This window comes from Salmo salar, chromosome 12 (genome assembly GCF_965601325.2).
Source record: "Salmo salar chromosome 12, fSalSal1, whole genome shotgun sequence".
In the NCBI taxonomy this organism is placed as follows: Eukaryota; Metazoa; Chordata; class Actinopteri; order Salmoniformes; family Salmonidae; genus Salmo; species Salmo salar.
The window spans coordinates 39,271,056-39,290,448 of record NC_138302.1 but is presented as its reverse complement, the minus strand read 5'-3'; the positions used below and the strand labels follow the sequence as shown (position 1 = coordinate 39,290,448).

The 19,393-nt window shown below is 44.3% G+C and overlaps 1 protein-coding gene and 3 non-coding genes across 4 annotated transcripts; all 4 read left to right on the top strand.

Annotated features, from left to right (window-relative positions):
- Positions 1–1,139: 1,139 nt before the first annotated feature.
- LOC106564785 (eukaryotic initiation factor 4A-III) lies at positions 1,140–9,419 on the top strand. Its single transcript, XM_014131152.2, has 12 exons — positions 1,140–1,469; positions 2,028–2,100; positions 2,317–2,383; positions 2,698–2,760; positions 3,207–3,339; positions 4,207–4,287; positions 4,607–4,748; positions 5,641–5,779; positions 6,696–6,811; positions 7,617–7,724; positions 8,860–8,987; positions 9,205–9,419. Exons 1-12 carry the CDS (start codon positions 1,316–1,318, stop codon positions 9,219–9,221), a joined length of 1,221 nt encoding a protein of 406 aa, XP_013986627.1. The 5' UTR covers positions 1,140–1,315; the 3' UTR covers positions 9,222–9,419.
- LOC123725786 (small nucleolar RNA SNORA54) lies at positions 3,788–3,921 on the top strand. Its single transcript, XR_006758299.1, has one exon. It is a non-coding gene; the product is annotated as a small nucleolar RNA SNORA54 (small nucleolar RNA).
- LOC123725787 (small nucleolar RNA SNORA54) lies at positions 5,294–5,427 on the top strand. The gene has a single exon (XR_006758300.1). It is a non-coding gene; the product is annotated as a small nucleolar RNA SNORA54 (small nucleolar RNA).
- LOC123725788 (small nucleolar RNA SNORA54) lies at positions 7,818–7,942 on the top strand. The gene has a single exon (XR_006758301.1). It is a non-coding gene; the product is annotated as a small nucleolar RNA SNORA54 (small nucleolar RNA).
- Positions 9,420–19,393: the final 9,974 nt, after the last annotated feature.

Below are 19,393 nucleotides of genomic sequence, written 5' to 3'. Positions count from 1 at the left end.
GTACTATTACCAGCTCTAGACAGCCCATTGTCGCACATGCTTATGCCGATGATGTCATAATCAGAAATCAAGATGAGTTGAATAGATTAAACTATCATTTCAATTTATACAAAGAAGTCCCCGGAGATAAATTGAACCAAGATAATATGGAGGGTGTTTGGATTGGAACTCCAATAAACATACATGTAAGGGATGAAGTTAACATTTTGGGTATATAAATATGTAAATTAGGCGCATATCGAATAGTCTGCTCTACCCATAACAGTCATACCAAGCATAGGGTTGCTATAAGATTGAAATTGGAAATGTAACCGTGAAAAAACAATGAAATAGCTCCCCAATACCGTCTGATGTATATATTTAATATATTACATGAATGGTGATGACAGACCTTAAGACATTTTTTACCGTGTTTTAATGCGATTTTTTCCAACCTGCTTCATGTATTCAATCTATTTATTCCATTTCAAATTTGGCTCCTAGTGCGGCTTAACTTCCGGGCTATTATGAAGCATCTGACAGTTCCTTCTCTGTTTGCCACGTTCCTGTGCTAGTCAGAACTAGGAAACTGAATTTTCTGATTTGCTGCTGTGTTCAACCAGTTAGCAAATCAGAAATGTTCCGAGTTTTCTAGTCCCGACTAGTATGTGAACGCGGCATATATTCCTAGTTTGCAACCAGAAAATGGCGGATCGATTTCTGCATAGAACAATGAGACAGATATTTCACTGGATGTATAAATGTGAAGCATCCGGTTGGCATTTCCACTCAATATGGGAGGGGATGTAGTTTGGCCGACATTCTGCACATTTCTCATCGATTAAACATTTGATCTCAATAAAGTTTTCTGGTCGCTAACTAGAATATGTTATGAACAGAAGAACTACGTTTTGTAGACTTTACCCTTTTCAAACGTTTTTAAAATTCGCGCTGTTTAGAAGGAGAGCAGAGGAGAATTGAGTTATTGCACACGGGCACTTCACAGAGTAGGCCTTCCGTAACAGATATATGCAGATACATACTAGAACGCGCCTATAGGATATCGCTAGCGCGTGCTTGGCTCTGCCCACCTCCTTGTTTGTTCTGCCCACTCTGACTCATTTGTTTCCATTGGAAACAACAAGTTGTTGTCTATCTTGATTTACTTATAAAAAATCTTTGGTACACCTTTGCTGGTCATGCAAATAATTGTCTCTTGCTTACGGCGTCACTAAAGCGACGCATGCGGCGGTCTTTTTTCTACTTCCCGCAGCACAACTCGAGTTGGTGAAGTTGTCGAGTTCCTTCGTATTTTGTGAACACGCTCACAGAAGCCATGGAAGTAGCCACCGTACCACGCACGAGGCGTCTATTGAAGGAGGAAGACATGACCAAGATCGAGTTTGAGACCAGCGAGGAGGTCGATGTTACGCCTACCTTCGACACAATGGGCCTACGAGAGGATCTCCTCCGTGGGATCTACGCATACGGTAGGTCCTGGGTTTTGTTTGGTACAGTGGGCCCATATAGGCAGCTACCCAAGTAAGTTATTTGGACACATTTTCTGTGCTTCATGACTCAGTTGCACACCCAGAACAAACACATACTGCGAGTATTGTAATGAAAAAAAAGCCAGAATGTTGTATTTGTTTTTATTTAGTTAGCCAACTTCCTTGCTAACGTTAGCTAGTTAATTAGCTTCGTTAAACCGAGTTAACTCGCTAACGTTACCTAAGTTAGCTGATATTAGCTAACTGGCACTCTCCACCCCATTTAGTATTTAGTACATGTTGCATTTTCCTCACTTGTTAATTTAATATTTTTGTGTGTGAGCATTTTGCTCTACTTGTAGCGCAATCTGATCTAGCCAGTGCTAATACAATTTGACAGTAAGTCTGCACAACAGGAAAAATATTCAGAACTACCAGCTATATTTTCCTGTTGTTCAAAGTATTACATGAATAGTATGTAATGTTTATTGAAATATTTCACTGGAAAGTGTGTCATGGGCCTACATAATTAACCACCTTTTTATTTCTTATTCTTAGGTTTCGAGAAGCCTTCCGCAATCCAACAAAGAGCAATTAAACAGATCATCAAGGGTAGAGATGTCATTGCACAGTAAGTAGTGACTGTTTATGCTAGAGAACCACAACGTCCAGAGCTACAGACTAAAAATATAGTTAAATGTTTGGAACTTTGGCTATTCACCAGGGGTGTTCATTAATTGGATTCTGTTGCAAACCATTGTCCTTTGGGCCCTTGTTCAAATGTTTAATAGTGGCTGTTGAATACCATCTTTCTCTGTTCTGCAACACTCTTCTTTCTTTCTTTTAGGTCTCAGTCAGGAACAGGAAAGACTGCCACATTTTGCGTATCAGTGCTGCAGTGTCTTGACATTCAGGTATTTGAGTAAGGTTGTTGGTATGTGCAGACTAGGGCGTCTCAGAGTAGGAGTGCTGATCTAGTATCAGTTTTTCCTTTTTGATCATAATGAATAATTTTATATGAACATGTAGGATGAGATCCTAGATCAGCACTCTTACTTTGAGAGGCTACATGAAAACAAGCCCTGTTGTAGGTACAGATGAGCCGTTATCATCACATAGCCGTTTTGGATCATCCAACAACATTTTGTTGTGACATTTTCTCGCACTCTGAATATGTGGAGTTTGGACAGAGTGAGCAAAATATGATTATTTGTTATTTTTGTGACAGGTGCGTGAAACCCAGGCACTGATCCTGGCTCCCACCAGAGAGTTGGCTGGACAGATACAGAAGGTATGTGACTGAATATCAAGTGTCTTCTGATGGACTGGAGAAAAACTGCTTTGGAAGATGAGGGTAGTGTTCAGTAGGGCACACAGTAGCAAAATTTATTAAAACAAAGTGTTTCTATTGGACAGGTTCGGAGTCCTGTTCACTTGGAAACACTAGCAAATAATTCAAAATGCTGTGCAATGGAAAATGGGAACAAGTGTTTATTTGATATGTTCAGATAGTACCTCCCTGTTTCCCTCAGTTTCAAAACATTTTCTCCTGTTCTATGTCGACTGAATGCTGCCCAGATCAGAACACTGGCAAAGGATTGGATTGGTGACAGCCTTGGCTGGAGGGAGTTTCCACCATTGTTAAATCCATGACTGGAAGTGTGCAAGTGCACACTGGTAGAAAATTGGGACACAGCCATTATCTCCTAATATTCAGATGTTAACCCCCCCCCCCAGGTGCTCCTGGCCCTCGGTGACTACATGAACGTCCAGTGTCATTCCTGCATCGGAGGGACAAACGTGGGTGAGGACATCCGCAAACTGGACTATGGCCAGCACGTAGTAGCAGGGACCCCTGGGAGAGTGTTTGGTGAGTTCCCTGGACCCTAACCTTCTAGTATCTATCTCCCATCCACAGGTATGAACGTCTGTGTCTTCCCAGCTAAGCAGACTAGACATTTAATATCTCAGAATTCTGTCACAGGATCAAAACTGAATTTCGCTGTTTTACTTTGTGGGTTCAGTCTGGATCTGCCTTCGTTGAAACTGTACCTTATGTAATGAGGCTACTCTGTATACTCAGGACAACAATATATATTTTTATTTAACTAGGCAAGTCAGTTAAGAACAAATTCTTATTTACAATGACGGCCTACCGGGGACCAGTGGGTTAACTGCCTTGTTCAGGGACAGAATGACAGATTTTTACCTTGTCAGCTCGGGAATTCGATCCAGCAACCTTTCGGGTTACTGGCCTAACGCTCTAACCACTAGGCTACCTGCCGCCCCAAAAGTAGAAGTCGAGAAAATAATCATTTTTGCACTGTTCGTAACCTGGCTCAGTCCTCAGTGTGAGCTGTGGGTTCCATTCCAGTGCCACAGTAAAGCCCAGAGAGTGGCAGAGGTCCTGTACGTCTTGTACCGTTGCTCTGTTCACTCTCTGGGAACATGACCCCCCCCCCCCCCCCCCCGTAACACAGACAGGGGAAAGAAGGATGGTAAATCAATGACTTAAGGTCCCACTACAGTCTCCTGATCTAAAGAAAAATTCACGATTTACCTGAGACCAGAAAATTTAATTTCAAAGGAAGGTAACTAGAAAATATGCATGAGAAGACAATCATGAATTAGGCTCACTGTAGTCGCCGCAAGGGTCGTGTATGATTTGAGTAGAGTTCCCTCCTTTTTCCCACAGCAGGCTGACTAATGCAGGCACTGCTCTCTCTCTGTTCTTTAGATATGATCCGCAGGAGGAGTTTGAGGACACGTGCCATCAAGATGCTGGTGCTGGATGAAGCAGACGAAATGCTCAACAAGGGTAAGCCAGACACGCTCTTGTGCATTTCTGAGATGACGTCTGCCAGTTGTTTGTGTTTCTGGTCTCTCCTAAACAACAACAACAACGAGGTCTCATGGTAAAGCAGGATAAGTTACAGTGCAGCTTGTTCAGTGCCGCTTTGTCGTTCCCCCTGCACACATCAACAAGTTTCCTACTATCCCTACCTGTCTGCATCCCACAGCAGGCAGAGACACTTTTGCACAGGAAAGTTGTTTTGACGGTCTGCGTGACGTTTCCCTGGAAGTCTAGGTGTAATATGAAGGGGATACTGAATAGCTTTCCTTTAACTGTCCGGCAGGTTTCAAAGAGCAGATCTACGATGTGTACCGGTACCTGCCCCCTGCCACCCAGGTGTGTCTGATCAGCGCCACGCTGCCCCACGAGATCCTGGAGATGACCAACAAGTTCATGACCGACCCCATCCGCATCCTGGTCAAACGGTGAGTCAAGCATTACTCGGCTGTATATATTAGGCAGTACCACCCATGGTTTCTAGCCTAGTGGAACCAGCCTGATCGCTGTGTTGAGAATGATGACCAGGCTGGTTCAACCAGGCTACCTTGTTCCTGGAGTTAGACTTGTTAAAGTTGTGTATTCTAGGCGGCAGCATTGTGTAATGTATACGGTTTGGGGGGGGTGTAAATCAGCCGGTCCTAAATCGCTCTCTGCCCCATGGCCCTAACCCTTAGTTTCTGCAGGTCTGTACGGTGGAAGCAATATAGTGGATGCTCCACCACTGAGCTGCTTATATGTATCCAGACCCTACACATCTGCAATTATCCAGGGATTAGGGGCGAGGGAGTGATTTGGGACCGGCTTAGTCTGAATACAAACCTCATATAGTCATCAGAGAATCAGCCATGCTTAAATCGAAAAGGCCCTCCACCTTTCCTGTGGGACCTTTCAGAGGAGAAGGGCGAAATATTCCATCTTATATATAAGTATTTCTGACTATTATATACGCTAGCAAGGAAATCTTTCTTTATTGCACTGTTCGTAACCTGGCTCAGTCCTCAGTGTGAGCTGTGGGTTCCATTCCAGTGCCACAGTGAAGCCCAGAGAGTGGCAGGGGTCCGGTACGTCTTGTACTGTTTCTCTGTTCACTCTCTGGGAACATGAACCAAAACCCCGTCATGGCAAACTACTTTCTTTTTTAAGGTATGGTGGTTCTTTTTGGGGCCTTTGCACCCTGCCTAGAAAATATTTATATGGGAAGAACGGAGTTAACTGGAATAGGAATACCTGCACTCACTGGAAAAAGCCTTTATATGTGTTCCTTTAGCAGCAGAGGTCCAATACCTAGTTAACCCCTCTTCCTTTTCCCTCTCCCAGTGATGAGTTGACTCTGGAGGGCATCAAGCAGTTCTTCGTGGCAGTAGAGAGGGAGGAGTGGAAGTTTGACACCCTGTGTGACCTGTATGACACCCTCACCATCACGCAGGCTGTCATCTTCTGCAACACCAAGCGGAAGGTCTGTACACAACTAAAACCAAGTTACATGTATTGCCAAGTTGCCCCTAAACACTGATTTTTGGTTAGTTTTGCATTTCCCCAAATAATGGTTAAGGTTACGATTAGGGAAGGGGGGGGGGGCTGACCCTAGATCTGTGCCTAGGAGAAACTACTTGGGTTGTTGGTAGCTGTTGATAGTTATTGTATGTTTTTCCTCCTAGTGAGTAGTCTCCCTTTGCCTATGTGTACTGGTAAGAAATAGGGATGGTCAGGTGTACGCCATTGAAGGTTTGTATTCAATCAGTAATGTGTACCTGACTTTTTTTTTATGCAACTATTTAGCAGGTAATTTATAAGCACTGTCAAAAAACGAAGATGTTTGTTTGTGGAATATGTCAAGCGCAGTGAAGATATGTTACGTTTAGTTTTTCAGTTGTGTATCATAACAAAATACATTCTTTCAAATGCCCACCATTGTAATTTTTATGATTGTTTTATTTAATTTTTTTAATAGATTTTTATGCAATTAAACTAAAAGAGGTCTCAGTGCTTCTGTCTCCTCGTGGCCAACATGCTTTGACATTGTTAGTTTGACAAATGAAGAATGCCAGTCTTTCTTTAACCTCTCATTGATCTTGCCCATCACACCGATGAATGTCAAGCAAATCTTTGTTTGCACTGTTCGTAACCTGGCTCAGTCCTCCAGTGAGTGCTTTGGGTTCCATTCCAGTGCCACAGTAAAGCCCAGAGAGTGGCAGGGGTCCGGTATGTCTTGTACCGTTTCTCTGTTCACTCTCTCGGAACATGACGAGTCCTAAATGGCACCTGATACCCTACATTGCACATTTCAGGGAGCATGTTTTGTCATGATCCCTGAAATGCATTGTCATGAGTTTGGCCTGAGCCTCTATCTGTCCTCGTTCTGCTTGCGGTAGGTTGACTGGCTGACTGAGAAGATGAGGGAGGCCAACTTCACTGTTTCCTCCATGCATGGAGACATGCCCCAGAAGGAGAGAGAGTCCATCATGAAAGAGTTCCGGTCCGGCGCCAGGTAATAATGATGAAATAGTGTTTTTAGCATCCCAATGAATATTTGAAGGCTATTCAATAAGATTTGAGTGTATTTCTCATTTATGTATTTTTTTTACCATTTTGGGTATATGACCACTGGGTCAATATTTATCAATAGTGAATGTGCTCTCGTGTCAGTAGTTACTGTGTCATACTTCTATGATAAAGTAGAAGCTTGTCTTATACTCTTATTTTTACTGTTTCTAAAGGGTGCCTTCACCAACAATTTGCACATGTAGCTGTGTAATCTAGAGTCGTGTCCATCTTGTGATGGCCAGAGACATTAGCTTAGCTTAGTTGTTTGGACAGTTGTTTGAGTCTCTTAGCGGGAGGAACATTTAGACCCTATTACATGACAATGTACTGTATCGTGTGGATTCTTTCTGGTCCACCTGATCTAGAATGTTGTCTTTCCTATACAATACCGGACAGTTTCCCACACTAGGTAAAGCGTACTAGTGGACTAAACACTTAAACGGCCATTCTTTATTGCACTGTTCGTAACCTGGCTCAGTCCTCCAGTGAGTGCATTGGGTTCCATTCCAGTGCCACAGTGAAGCCCAGAGAGTGGCAGGGGTCTGGTACCGTTTCTCTGTTCACTCCCTGGGAACATGTCTACGCATTGTTCTTTTAAATCTGACTTGGGTCGTTTTTAATTGGTGTAAAACGTTTTGCGAAGTTCAGATAGTCTTTCCTTGTTTGAGCCCGTTCGTTTCCAAGTGAATACGACCTTGGTTTGGCCTAACATGGATCTCTCCTCTTCCCCCCCCCCCCCCCCCCAATAGCCGAGTGCTTATCTCAACTGATGTGTGGGCCCGAGGTCTGGATGTGCCCCAGGTGTCCCTCATCATCAACTACGACCTGCCCAACAACAGAGAGCTGTACATCCACAGGTACGTCTGGCTGCCCAGCTCAGAGAACAACTATAGAAACTAAGCGATATTAAGTATGCAATGTGGCTATTCGGTCGAGGAAAATCATCCTTTTTGCACTGTTCGTAACCTGGCTCAGTCCTCAGTGTGAGCTGTGGGTTCCATTCCAGTGCCACAGTAAAGCCCAGAGAGTAGCAGAGGTCGAGTACTGTTTCTCTGTTCACTCTCGCAGGACACTAAAAGCAGATAATTTTTTTTAAATATATGGTCAATCCAACATCTGCAGTGGTTACAGTGAAGCGGATTCTGCAGAAGCCAGAGTATTCATACTTCTTGCGCTTCGGCGAGCTGTCATACGCATACAATAAATTGGTCTGCACGGCACCACTTGTAGTGATTTCAAAGCTAATCGCTATAGCCATCCAGCTAATTGCGAGCAACTAGCTAAACGAAAATACAAGACCTTACCTCTTCAGATGTTGGAGTCCGTTTCCCGGTGCTTGACATAGGAGCTCAGCCAAGATAGCATTAAGCAAAAAAGGCTGCACTGGTTTCTCACCTGTATCTCCATCCTGAATCTCCCCATTGCCTCCCAGAGAAATGTGCCTACATTTAGGCAGTTTGTGTATTTCATACTATGTTGAGTTAAAAATCAGTGTATAGTGAATGTTTGATTTATCAACCCAAGTACATGTTGTCATCAATCAACTGCATTACAGTTAAAAAAAAAAAAAACTATTGACTATTACAACAGATTTCTGTATGCTAGCTATGCTACCAGCTTATACAAACGGAAGTTAGCATTTAGCAGTCACGTTTTTCTAAACTTGGAAAGGGACAAATTCTAAATGTTATGCAGCGGAAGCAGCCAAATATATCCAAATTGGATTTTAATAACCACATTGTGGTCCTGTTAAAATACATCAATCATAACATATTTGACATATTAGATCAGATTTGTTGAATGTAGGCCAATCAAGCATCCTTCTCTCCACAATTGTCTGCATTCCGTTGACCTCTTTACCGCATCTATCCTCTACCTCCCCAATCTCTTTCCAGAAGCTTCTGGCCCGCATAGCCGGATCAAGCAAAAATCGGCTTGTCGGGGCAAACATTTACTGGTGTTTTTGTCCTTCAACCTCTCCTCTCTTCATAGGATTGGCCGATCGGGTCGTTATGGCCGCAAGGGTGTGGCCATCAACTTTGTGAAGAACGACGACATCCGTATTCTCCGTGACATTGAGCAGTACTATTCCACACAGATCGATGAAATGCCAATGAACGGTAAATTAGCATTTGTTAATCTTCTGCCTGAATATTTAATTGACAATGTTGATTTGTTTAGTATTGATGTTTTGGTTGTTCAAGCAACTAAATGTACATTTTGTTTCAACCATATACTGGGTTTACAGATTTGGGGCCATTTAAGACCTGGGGTTCTTTTACAAAATGGGCATTGACATTAGATTGCTGTCATTAACATAAAATATTTTCTCCTCAGTGGCTGACCTGATCTAAGGCGCTGGTGATGGAAGTGGAGAGAACGCTTTGATTACACTTTGGACCCCTTTTATTTACTGTTGGAATTCTTGTCTCATTTGTTTTTAATAGTAGCTTTGGAACAGCCTTTACATTTGTGATGACTATTTTATTCTTAGGGAAATGCCTACTGCAACTTTCCAGTTGTTTTGTAAATAAAGAACATTTTGTTTCCCATTTGAATGCCGGTTGTTTTTTTTTAAAGGGGCATTCCAGGATTTGAAAGTAACGGAATGGGCAACCCAACCATTTTGTTTCGATAAACAGTTGAGCGATTGGGCTGGAGAAATGTAACCATTTTCAAATTCATAGAAAGAGCTATACTATCAAAGTATAGTTTTAACTATGTTATGAGGATATAGTATTTGTTTTCAATTACATTGTCTTCTGATGGGGTATGATGGATGAACTAAGATCATGAGATATATTTATAAGTTAAATTACTTTACAATCACATCTTCTATTAGACTTCCATAGGCCTCCAGGTGCAACCGTCAGTCATGCCAGGATTCAATCCAATGTGCGTTGGACAGCTGACAAAGGCGTAATTTAAATGCAATTTCCCAGGCGTTTGCAGTGATTCCGTTCATTGATCCCTGCAAATGTCAGATCTAGCGTTGATTACCTGTTAAAATACACTTTATTGACTGTCCAATGCTCTGCTCTATAAAGTGCCTTGGGTTGAAATATGGCCATGGTTTCATATTTTTGAGTTTATTTTCCAGATTCATTGTTTGATAATTATGACTGATGATGATTAATGGGGGTGCATGTGACATGGAGGTGGCTGTGACTGGGGTGATGGAGTTGGTAAAGCTGAGTCTAGTACTGTTGTAGTACATACTGGAAAATATGCATGAAAAGTTGAATAATCTATAGGGCAGTGGTTCTTAACTGATTTTGTCTCAGGACTCTCATTTCAGTGTGTCACCTCAGTAGTGACCAAATACTTGCGGAAGAGGAAAATTCACCAAAAGTTAGGTTTTGGGCCAAAATGCAATGTGGGAAACTAAACTCGGCAACAAAAAAAAGAAACGTCCTCTCACTGTCAACTGCGTTTACTTTCAGCAAACTTAACATGTGTAAATATTTGTATGAACATAAGATTCAACAACTCAGACATAAACTGAACAAGTTCCACACACGTGATTAACAAATGGAATAATGTGTCCCTGAATAAAGGGGGGGTCAAAATCAAAAGTAAAAGTATCTGCTGTGGCCACCAGCTGCATTAAGTACTGCAGTGCATCTCCTCATGGACTGCACCAGATTTGCAAGTTCTTGCTGTGAGATCTTACCCCGCTCTTCCACCAAGCCACCTGCAAGTTCCCGGACATTTCTGGGGGGAATGCCCCTAGCCCTCACCCTCTGATCCAACAGGTCCCAGACGTGCTTAATGGGTTTGAGATCCGGGCTCTTCGCTGGCCATGGCAGAATACTGACGTACCTGTCTTGCAGGAAATCACGCACAGAACAAGCAGTATTACATTTAAATTTAAGTCATTTAGCAGACGCTCTTATCCAGAGCGACTTACAAATTGGTGGATTCACCTTATGATATCCAGTGGAACAACCACTTTACAATAGTGCATCTAAATCTTTTATGGGGGGGGGGTTAGAAGGATTACTTTATCCTATCCTAGGTATTCCTTAAAGAGGTGGGGTTTCAGGTGTCTCCGGAAGGTGGTGATTGACTCCGCTGTCCTGGCGTCGTGAGGGAGCTTGTTCCACCATTGGGGTGCCAGAGCAGCGAACAGTTTTGACTGTGCTTCCTCAGAGGTAGGGAGGCGAGCAGGCCAGAGGTGGATGAACGCAGTGCCCTTGTTTGGGTGTAGGGCCTGATCAGAGCCTGAAGGTACGGAGGTGCCGTTAACCCTAACCCTCACAGCTCCGTAGGCAAGCACCATGGTCTTGTAGCGGATGCGAGCTTCAACAGGAAGCCAGTGGAGAGAGCGGAGGAGCGGGGTGACGTGAGAGAACTTGGGAAGGTTGAACACCAGACGGGCTGCGGCGTTCTGGATGAGTTGTAGGGGTTTAATGGCACAGGCAGGGAGCCCAGCCAACAGCGAGTTGCAGTAATCCAGACGGGAGATGACAAGTGCCTGGATTAGGACCTGCGCCGCTTCCTGTGTGAGGCAGGGTCGTACTCTGCGAATGTTGTAGAGCATGAACCTACAGGATCGGGTCACCGCCTTGATGTTAGTAGAGAACGACAGGGTGTTGTCCAGGGTCACGCCAAGGTTCTTAGCACTCTGGGAGGAGGACACAATGGAGTTGTCAACCGTGATGGCGAGATCATGGAACGGGCAGTCCTTCCCCGGGAGGAAGAGCAGCTCCGTCTTGCCGAGGTTCAGCTTGAGGTGGTGATCCGTCATCCACACTGATATGTCTGCCAGACATGCAGAGATGCGATTCGCCACCTGGTTATCAGAAGGGGGAAAGGAGAAGATTAATTGTGTGTCGTCTGCATAGCAATGATAGGAGAGACCATGTGAGGATATGACAGAGCCAAGTGACTTGGTGTATAGCGAGAATAGGAGAGGGCCTAGAACAGAGCCCTGGGGGACACCAGTAGTGAGAGCACGTGGTGCGGAGACAGATTCTCGCCACGCCACCTGGTAGGAGCGACCTGTCAGGTAGGACGCAATCCAAGCGTGGGCCGCGCCGGAGATGCCCAACTCGGAGAGGGTGGAGAGGAGGATCTGATGGTTCACAGTATCAAAGGCAGCAGATAGGTCTAGGAGGATGAGAGCAGAGGAGAGAGAGTTAGCTTTAGCAGTGTGGAGAGCCTCCGTGACACAGAGAAGAGCAGTCTCAGTTGAATGACCAGCCTTGAAACCTGACTGATTTGGATCGAGAAGGTCATTCTGAGAGAGATAGCAGGAGAGCTGGCCAAGGACGGCACGTTCAAGAGTTTTGGAGAGAAAAGAAAGAAGGAATACTGGTCTGTAGTTGTTGACTTCGGAGGGATCGAGTGTAGGTTTTTTCAGAAGGGGTGCAACTCTCGCTCTCTTGAAGACGGAAGGGACGTAGCCAGCGGTCAAGGATGAGTTGATGAGCGAGGTGAGGTAAGGGAGAAGGTCTCCGGAAATGGTCTGGAGAAGAGAGGAGGGGATAGGGTCAAGCGGGCAGGTTGTTGGGCGGCCGGCCGTCACAAGACGCGAGATTTCATCTGGAGAGAGAGGGGAGAAAGAGGTCAAAGCACAGGGTAGGGCAGTGTGAGCAGGACCAGCGGTGTCGTTTGACTTAGCAAACGAGGATCGGATGTCGTCAACCTTCTTTTCAAAATGGTTGACGAAGTCATCCGCAGAGAGGGAGGAGGGGGGGGGGAGGGGGAGGAGGATTCAGGAGGGAGGAGAAGGTGGCAAAGAGCTTCCTAGGGTTAGAGGCAGATGCTTGGAATTTAGAGTGGTAGAAAGTGGCTTTAGCAGCAGAGACAGAAGAGGAAAATGTAGAGAGGAGGGAGTGAAAGGACGCCAGGTCCGCAGGGAGGCGAGTTTTCCTCCATTTCCGCTCGGCTGCCCGGAGCCCTGTTCTGTGAGCTCGCAATGAGTCGTCGAGCCACGGAGCAGGAGGGGAGGACCGAGCCGGCCTGGAGGATAGGGGACATAGAGAATCAAAGGATGCAGAAAGGGAGGAGAGGAGGGTTGAGGAGGCAGAATCAGGGGATAGGTTGGAGAAGGTTTGAGCAGAGGGAAGAGATGATAGGATGGAAGAGGAGAGAGTAGCGGGAGAGAGAGAGCGAAGGTTGGGACGGCGCAATACCATCCGAGTAGGGGCAGAGTGAGAAGTGTTGGATGAGAGCGAGAGGGAAAAGGATACAAGGTAGTGGTCGGAGACTTGGAGGGGAGTTGCAATGAGAGTAGTGGACGAACAGCATCTAGTAAAGATGAGGTCAAGTGTATTGCCTGCCTTGTGAGTAGGGGGGGAAGGTGAGAGGGTGAGGTCAAAAGAGGAGAGGAGTGGAAAGAAGGAGGCAGAGAGGAATGAGTCAAAGGTAGACGTGGGGAGGTTAAAGTCACCCAGAACTGTGAGAGGTGAGCCATCCTCAGGAAAGGAACTTATCAAGACGTCAAGCTCATTGATGAACTCTCCAAGGGAACCTGGAGGGCGATAAATGATAAGGATGTTAAGCTTGAAAGGGCTGGTAACTGTGACAGCATGGAATTCAAATGAGGAGATAGACAGATGGGTCAGGGGAGAAAGAGAGAATGTCCACTTGGGAGAGATGAGGATTCCAGTGCCACCACCCCGCTGGCCAGATGCTCTCGGGGTATGCGAGAACACGTGGGCAGACGGGGAGAGAGCAGTAGGAGTAGCAGTGTTATCTGTGGTAATCCATGTTTCCGTCAGTGCCAAGAAGTCGAGGTGCTGGAGGGTAGCATAGGCTGAGATGAACTCTGCCTTGTTGGCCGCAGACCGGCAGTTCCAGAGGCTGCCGGAGACCTGGAACTCCACGTGCGTCGTGCGCGCTGGGACCACCAGGTTAGAGTGGCAGCGGCCACGCGGTGTGAAGCGTTTGTGTGGCCTGTGCAGAGGGGAGAGAACAGGGATAGACAGACACATAGTTGACAGGCTACAGAAGAGGCTACGCTAATGCAAAGGAGATTGGAATGACAAGTGGACTACACTTCTCGAATGTTCAGAAAGTTAAGCTTACGTTGCAAACATTTTATTGACTAAAAATGACGAAGATGATACAGTACTGCTGGCTGGTGAAGTAGGCTAGCTAGCAGTGGCTGCGTTGTTGACTTTGTTTGAACGTGTAGCTGGCTAGGTAACCTATTTTCGTCACGGGGGACGAAAATAGCTGGCTAGCTAACCTCGATAATTACTCCAAACTACACAATTATCAAACTATGACAAAGTCAACCAGCACTGCACTAGTCAAATCGTTCCATTGAAAAGTATTAGTTTCTACAGTGCTGCTAGTCAGTAAAGGTTGGCTAGCTAGCAGTGGGTTTGATGATGACTAGGTGTGTTGACTAAGTCTGGAGTCTGGACAACGGCGTCGCGTCGCGGCTGGCTAGCTAACCTCGATAATTACTCTAAACTACACAATTATCTTAGATACAAAGACAGCAAAGACAGCTATGTAGCTAGCTAGCACTACACTAATCAAGTCGTTCCGTTGTAATGTAATCATTTCTACAGTGCTGCTAGTCAGTAAAGGTTGGCTAGCTAGCAGTGGGTTTGATGATGACTAGGTGTGTTGACTAAGTCTGGAGTCTGGACAACGGCGGCGCGGCGCGGCTGGCTAACTAACCTCGATAATTACTCTAAACTACACAATTATCTTAGATACAAAGACAGCTATGTAGCTAGGTAGCACTACACTAATCAAGTCGTTCCGTTGTAATGTAATAGTTTCTACAGTGCTGCTAGTCGGTAGAAGTTGGCTAGTTGGCTAGCTAGCAGTGTTGACTAAGTTAGGAGGACTGGTGGCATTGTCATGCTGGAGGGTCATGTAGGATGAGCCTGCAGGAAGGGTACCACATGAGGGAGGAGGATGTCTTCCCTGTAACGCACAGTGTTGAGATTGCCTGCAATGACAAGTTCAGTCCGTTCAGTCCGATGATGCTGTGACACACCGCCCCAGACCATGACGGACCCTCCACCTCCAAATCGATCCCGCTACAGAGTACAGGCCTCGGTGTAATGCTCATTCCTTCGACGTTAAACGCGAATCCGACCATCACCCCTGGTGAGACAAAACCGCGACTCGTCTGTCAGTGAAGAGCACTTTTGCCAGTCCTGTCTGGTCCAACGACGGTGGGTTTGTGCCCATAGGCGACATTGTTGCCGGTGATGTCTGGTGAGGAACTGCTTTACAGCAGGCCTACAAGCCCTGTCCAGCCTCTCTCAGCCTATTGCGGACAGTCTGAGCACTGATGGAGGGATTGTGCGTTCCTGGTGTAACTCGGGCAATTGTTTCCATCCTGTACCTGTCCCGCAGGTGTGATGTTTGGATGTACCGATCCTGTGCAGGTGTTGTTACACGTGGTCTGCCACTGCGAGGTTGATCAGCTGTCCGTCCTGTCTCCCTGTAGCGCTGTCTTAGGCGTCTCACAGTACGGACATTGCAATTTATTTCCCTGGCCACATCTGAAGTCCTCATGCCTCCTTGCAGCATGCCTAAGGCACATTCACGCAGATGAGCAGGGACCCTGGGAATCTTTCTTTTGGTGTTTTTCAGAGTCAGTAGAAAGGCCCCTTTAGTGTCCAAAGTTTTCATAACTGTGACCTTAATTGCCTACCGTCTGTAAGCTGTTAGTGTCTTAACGACTGTTCCACAGGTGCATGTTCATTAATTGTTTATGGTTCATTGAACAAGCATGGGAAACAGTGTTTAAACCCTTTACAATGAAGATCTGTGAAGTTATTTGGATTTTTATGAATTATCTTTGAAATACAGGGTCCTGAAAAAGGGACGTTTCTTTTTTTGCTGAATTTTTTTATTTTTATTTCCCGCGGATCTGCTCATGTCCAGGGCCCCTGACCTCCGGGGGCCCCCACTGATTCTGTTAATCACTCTCCCTTAGATATATTAGTCAAGGCAACATATGTAGAATTGCAGGAAATTAGCTTTTTAAACTGCAAACGTCTTCTGCTAACAGATCCCTCGTGTAGCGGCTAATTGTATAGCTAATAGGCTATGTTTGTAGATCTACTGAGGTGAATGAAGCTACAGCAGTCAATGTGATAATGGCTGGGTACATATTATTATTTTAAATTCTGTTCTCCAAATAGCATTTTTGAGATTTTAAATTGTATAAAAATGCAGTAAATGAGCTTCAACTGTCTTCAGTTATGTAGCTCACTCCTGCCTATGGATGTCACGTTCGTTTTACTGCTACAGTCGATAGATTGCATCTGAGTTATTTATTGGTGTGTAGGCAGGATGAAAGCTGCCATTTTTTTAAACTTCCTAAATTGTATAGAGGCAATGTAAGCTGATCAATATGGGTAACATATTGTATCTGAAACCATTTTCAAAGTATGATTTTCTAGTGATAAGGGATGGAAGACCAACACCTTAGTTGAGGCAGTGGTGGGAAAAGTATCATATTTTCATGCTTAAGTAAACATAAAGATACCTTAATAGAAAATGACTCAAGTAAAAGTCACCCAGTAAATACTACTTGAGTAAAAGTCTAAGTATTTGGTTTTAAATATACTTAAGTATCAAAAGTATAAATAATTTCAAATTGCTTATATTAAGCCAGGGGCACATTACAACATGCAGACATCATTTACAAACTAAGCATTTGTGTTTAGTGAGTCAGCCAGATCAGAGGCAGTAGGGAGGACCATGGATGTTCTCTTTAAGTGTGTGAATTGTATTTAATTACTTAATGCTAATTAATGCTATATGATACCTTGGGTAGCCTACCTAGGTAAACAGGAGTTGGCATTTCGTGGCAGCGATGAGGGCCAGCTCATCAAACAGGCCCAGGGACAACTATGTGGAACTATTACATGCATTTGCTGAATTTCTTTTAGTTAGCAACCCATTTAGAGGCCGCCACCATGTTTGCTTTTTGCTCATGGCCTATGATGGAATTTTCAATGAAACTGATGCGCTCTTCCGTCTTCTGCAGAACAAAGTGATGGATAAGGATTTCTGCCATACCTGTATCAGCGACACAATGAAAGCTTTAATTGTTTATATGATTTGAGCAGAAATGTAAACAGTCAGAGTAGAGAGGGTGCAAATCTACTATAACATACTGGACAATATCAATGTTCAGATGATAGCCAGGTTTGACCACTTTGGTGAACTTAATTCCCTTGGCTTAGTGCAATGCAAAAAATGTACAGCTGCAGCTATCGGTAAGCTGCTCAGATAGCTGATGCTTAAAGTTAGTGAGGGAGATATAAGTCTCCAACTTCAGCGATTTTTGCAATTTGTTCCAGTCATTGGCAGCAGAGAACTGGAAGGAAGGGCGGCCAAATGAGGTGTTGGCTTTGGGGATGACCAGTGAGATATACCTGCTGGAGCGCGTGCTACGGGTGGGTGTTGTTATGGTGACCAGGGAGCTGAGATAAGGCGGAGCTTTACCTAGCAAAGACTTATAGATGACCTGGAGCCAGTGGGTCTGGCGGCGAATATGTAGCGAGGGCCAGCCGACGAGATCATACAGGTAGTGGTGGGTGGTATATGGGGCTTTGGTGACAAAACGGATGGCACTGTGATAGACTGCATCCAGTTTGCTGAGTAGAGTGTTGGAGGCTATTTTGTAAATGACATCGCCAAAGTCGAGGATCGGTAGTATAGTCAATTTGCACCCGTGACCAGCTCCAAAATAGAGGAGGGTTGTTAAACATTATTTTATTTGCTTTGTGGATAGTTGTGTGTGTTTTTTTTTATTGGGCACAGTGGAGGGTAATGCATTTTTTCCCTGGTTTACCTTTGCTCTTTTGCAGGTTTTACTATATAATTTCTTCCATCCTAGCCAAATTTCCTCATCTGCTTGCATTCACCTCCCCTATATCAAGGTGTTTTGGTACTTCCCTTATACCACAGGTCAATATAGTCTACCAGTCTAACGGTCTATCCTTCCCTCTATCCACCATTCATAGTGACAATAGTGCAGTGAAAATGTCATTTGAATAACGACGCAAAAGCCCTGTGATTTGAATGTTTCATTTGATTTGGACCAGTTGTGGATCTACACTCAACAGTTTATAAGGCCTAGAAAGGCACAGTAGCAGGCTTGTCTGGCTGCATTTTTCCTTCTGATACTGAATGTGCTGTCTGTTACAGATCATCATTCTCCCATGTTGTCCAATATACAATGTGGCCATATGTGCTCCTGGCAGGCCCAGTTATTCAAGAAAAGCTTAACACAGGTCTGCCTCCTCTCCAATCCGAGCGGCTATTCCTCGCGCACCTAGAACCTTCAATATAGCCAAAATATTTATAATTTTACTTTTTCAATGTATTTATTACCTTTTATATGTGGCATAAACACAACCAGTCACATTTTTTAAAATCTGATTAGGCTACTTCAAAAGTCTCCTGTAGGCAGGTGCATGTTCATCCAAAATATAATTCCAGCATCCTCAAAATGGCTTGATGTTAACCAGGTTTCCATTCAACCTTTTTATGCGAGTAAAGTAGCCTATATGAATTTGACCTTTCGGGTAGGATTGATGAGTTTCAAAGGGAGAACAATTTTAGTAGGGTGAATAATTTGAGTGCAACATTCCCTACATCAATGTATATTATGAGCAATTTGAGGGATATGGAAATTACATCTACATTTTGACAAAGTCCGCATTCTTACTTGATAGCCTAGGCAGCCGATAGTGGGCGCTAGATCTGCATTATCATCTAGGTTTGATGTGCCCAGCTGGTAATACACTCGTGTACCCCATGGACCAGCTCATACATAAAGCATCATCACTTTCAGGCTGCAAAGGCATCATTTCCCTCCTTAACTAAATTTAATGGCGGGCCGACCCCCCCCCCCCCCCCCAAAAAAAAACGGGAAAAATATTTCTACTGTCTTAATAAAACAACATTTTTCACCAACATTTTCTGTTTTTCTGACATTTTAGGATGTTGCACACCCTTGGCTTACTTGAGGTGGCTAATATTTGTGTTGTGACATTTCTACAAACCAAATAATATCCTCAAAACTCTATAATGTTATTTCTTAGCATATTAATTAACAATAGTCTAAATAAAAATATGTATTGCTATGGAGCTGTTTTAGATATTTTTTTCTACACTGAACAAAAATATAAATGCAACATACAACAATTTCAAAGATTTTACTGAGCTACAGTTCATATAAAATATCAAAACTGTTCGCTGCTCTGGCACCCCAATGGTGGAACAAGCTCCCTCACGACGCCAGGATAGCGGAGTCAATCACCACCTTCCGGAGACACCTGAAACCCCACCTCTTTAAGGAATACCTAGGATAGGATAAAGTAATCCTTCTAACCCCCCCCCCCCCCCTTAAAAGATTTAGATGCACTATTGTAAAGTGGTTGTTCCACTGGATATCATAAGGTGAATGCACCAATTTGTAAGTCGCTCTGGATAAGAGCGTCTGCTAAATGACTTAAATGTAAATGTAAAATGTAAATGTAATATAAGGAAATCAGTCAATTGCAATAAACGCCCTAATCTATGGATT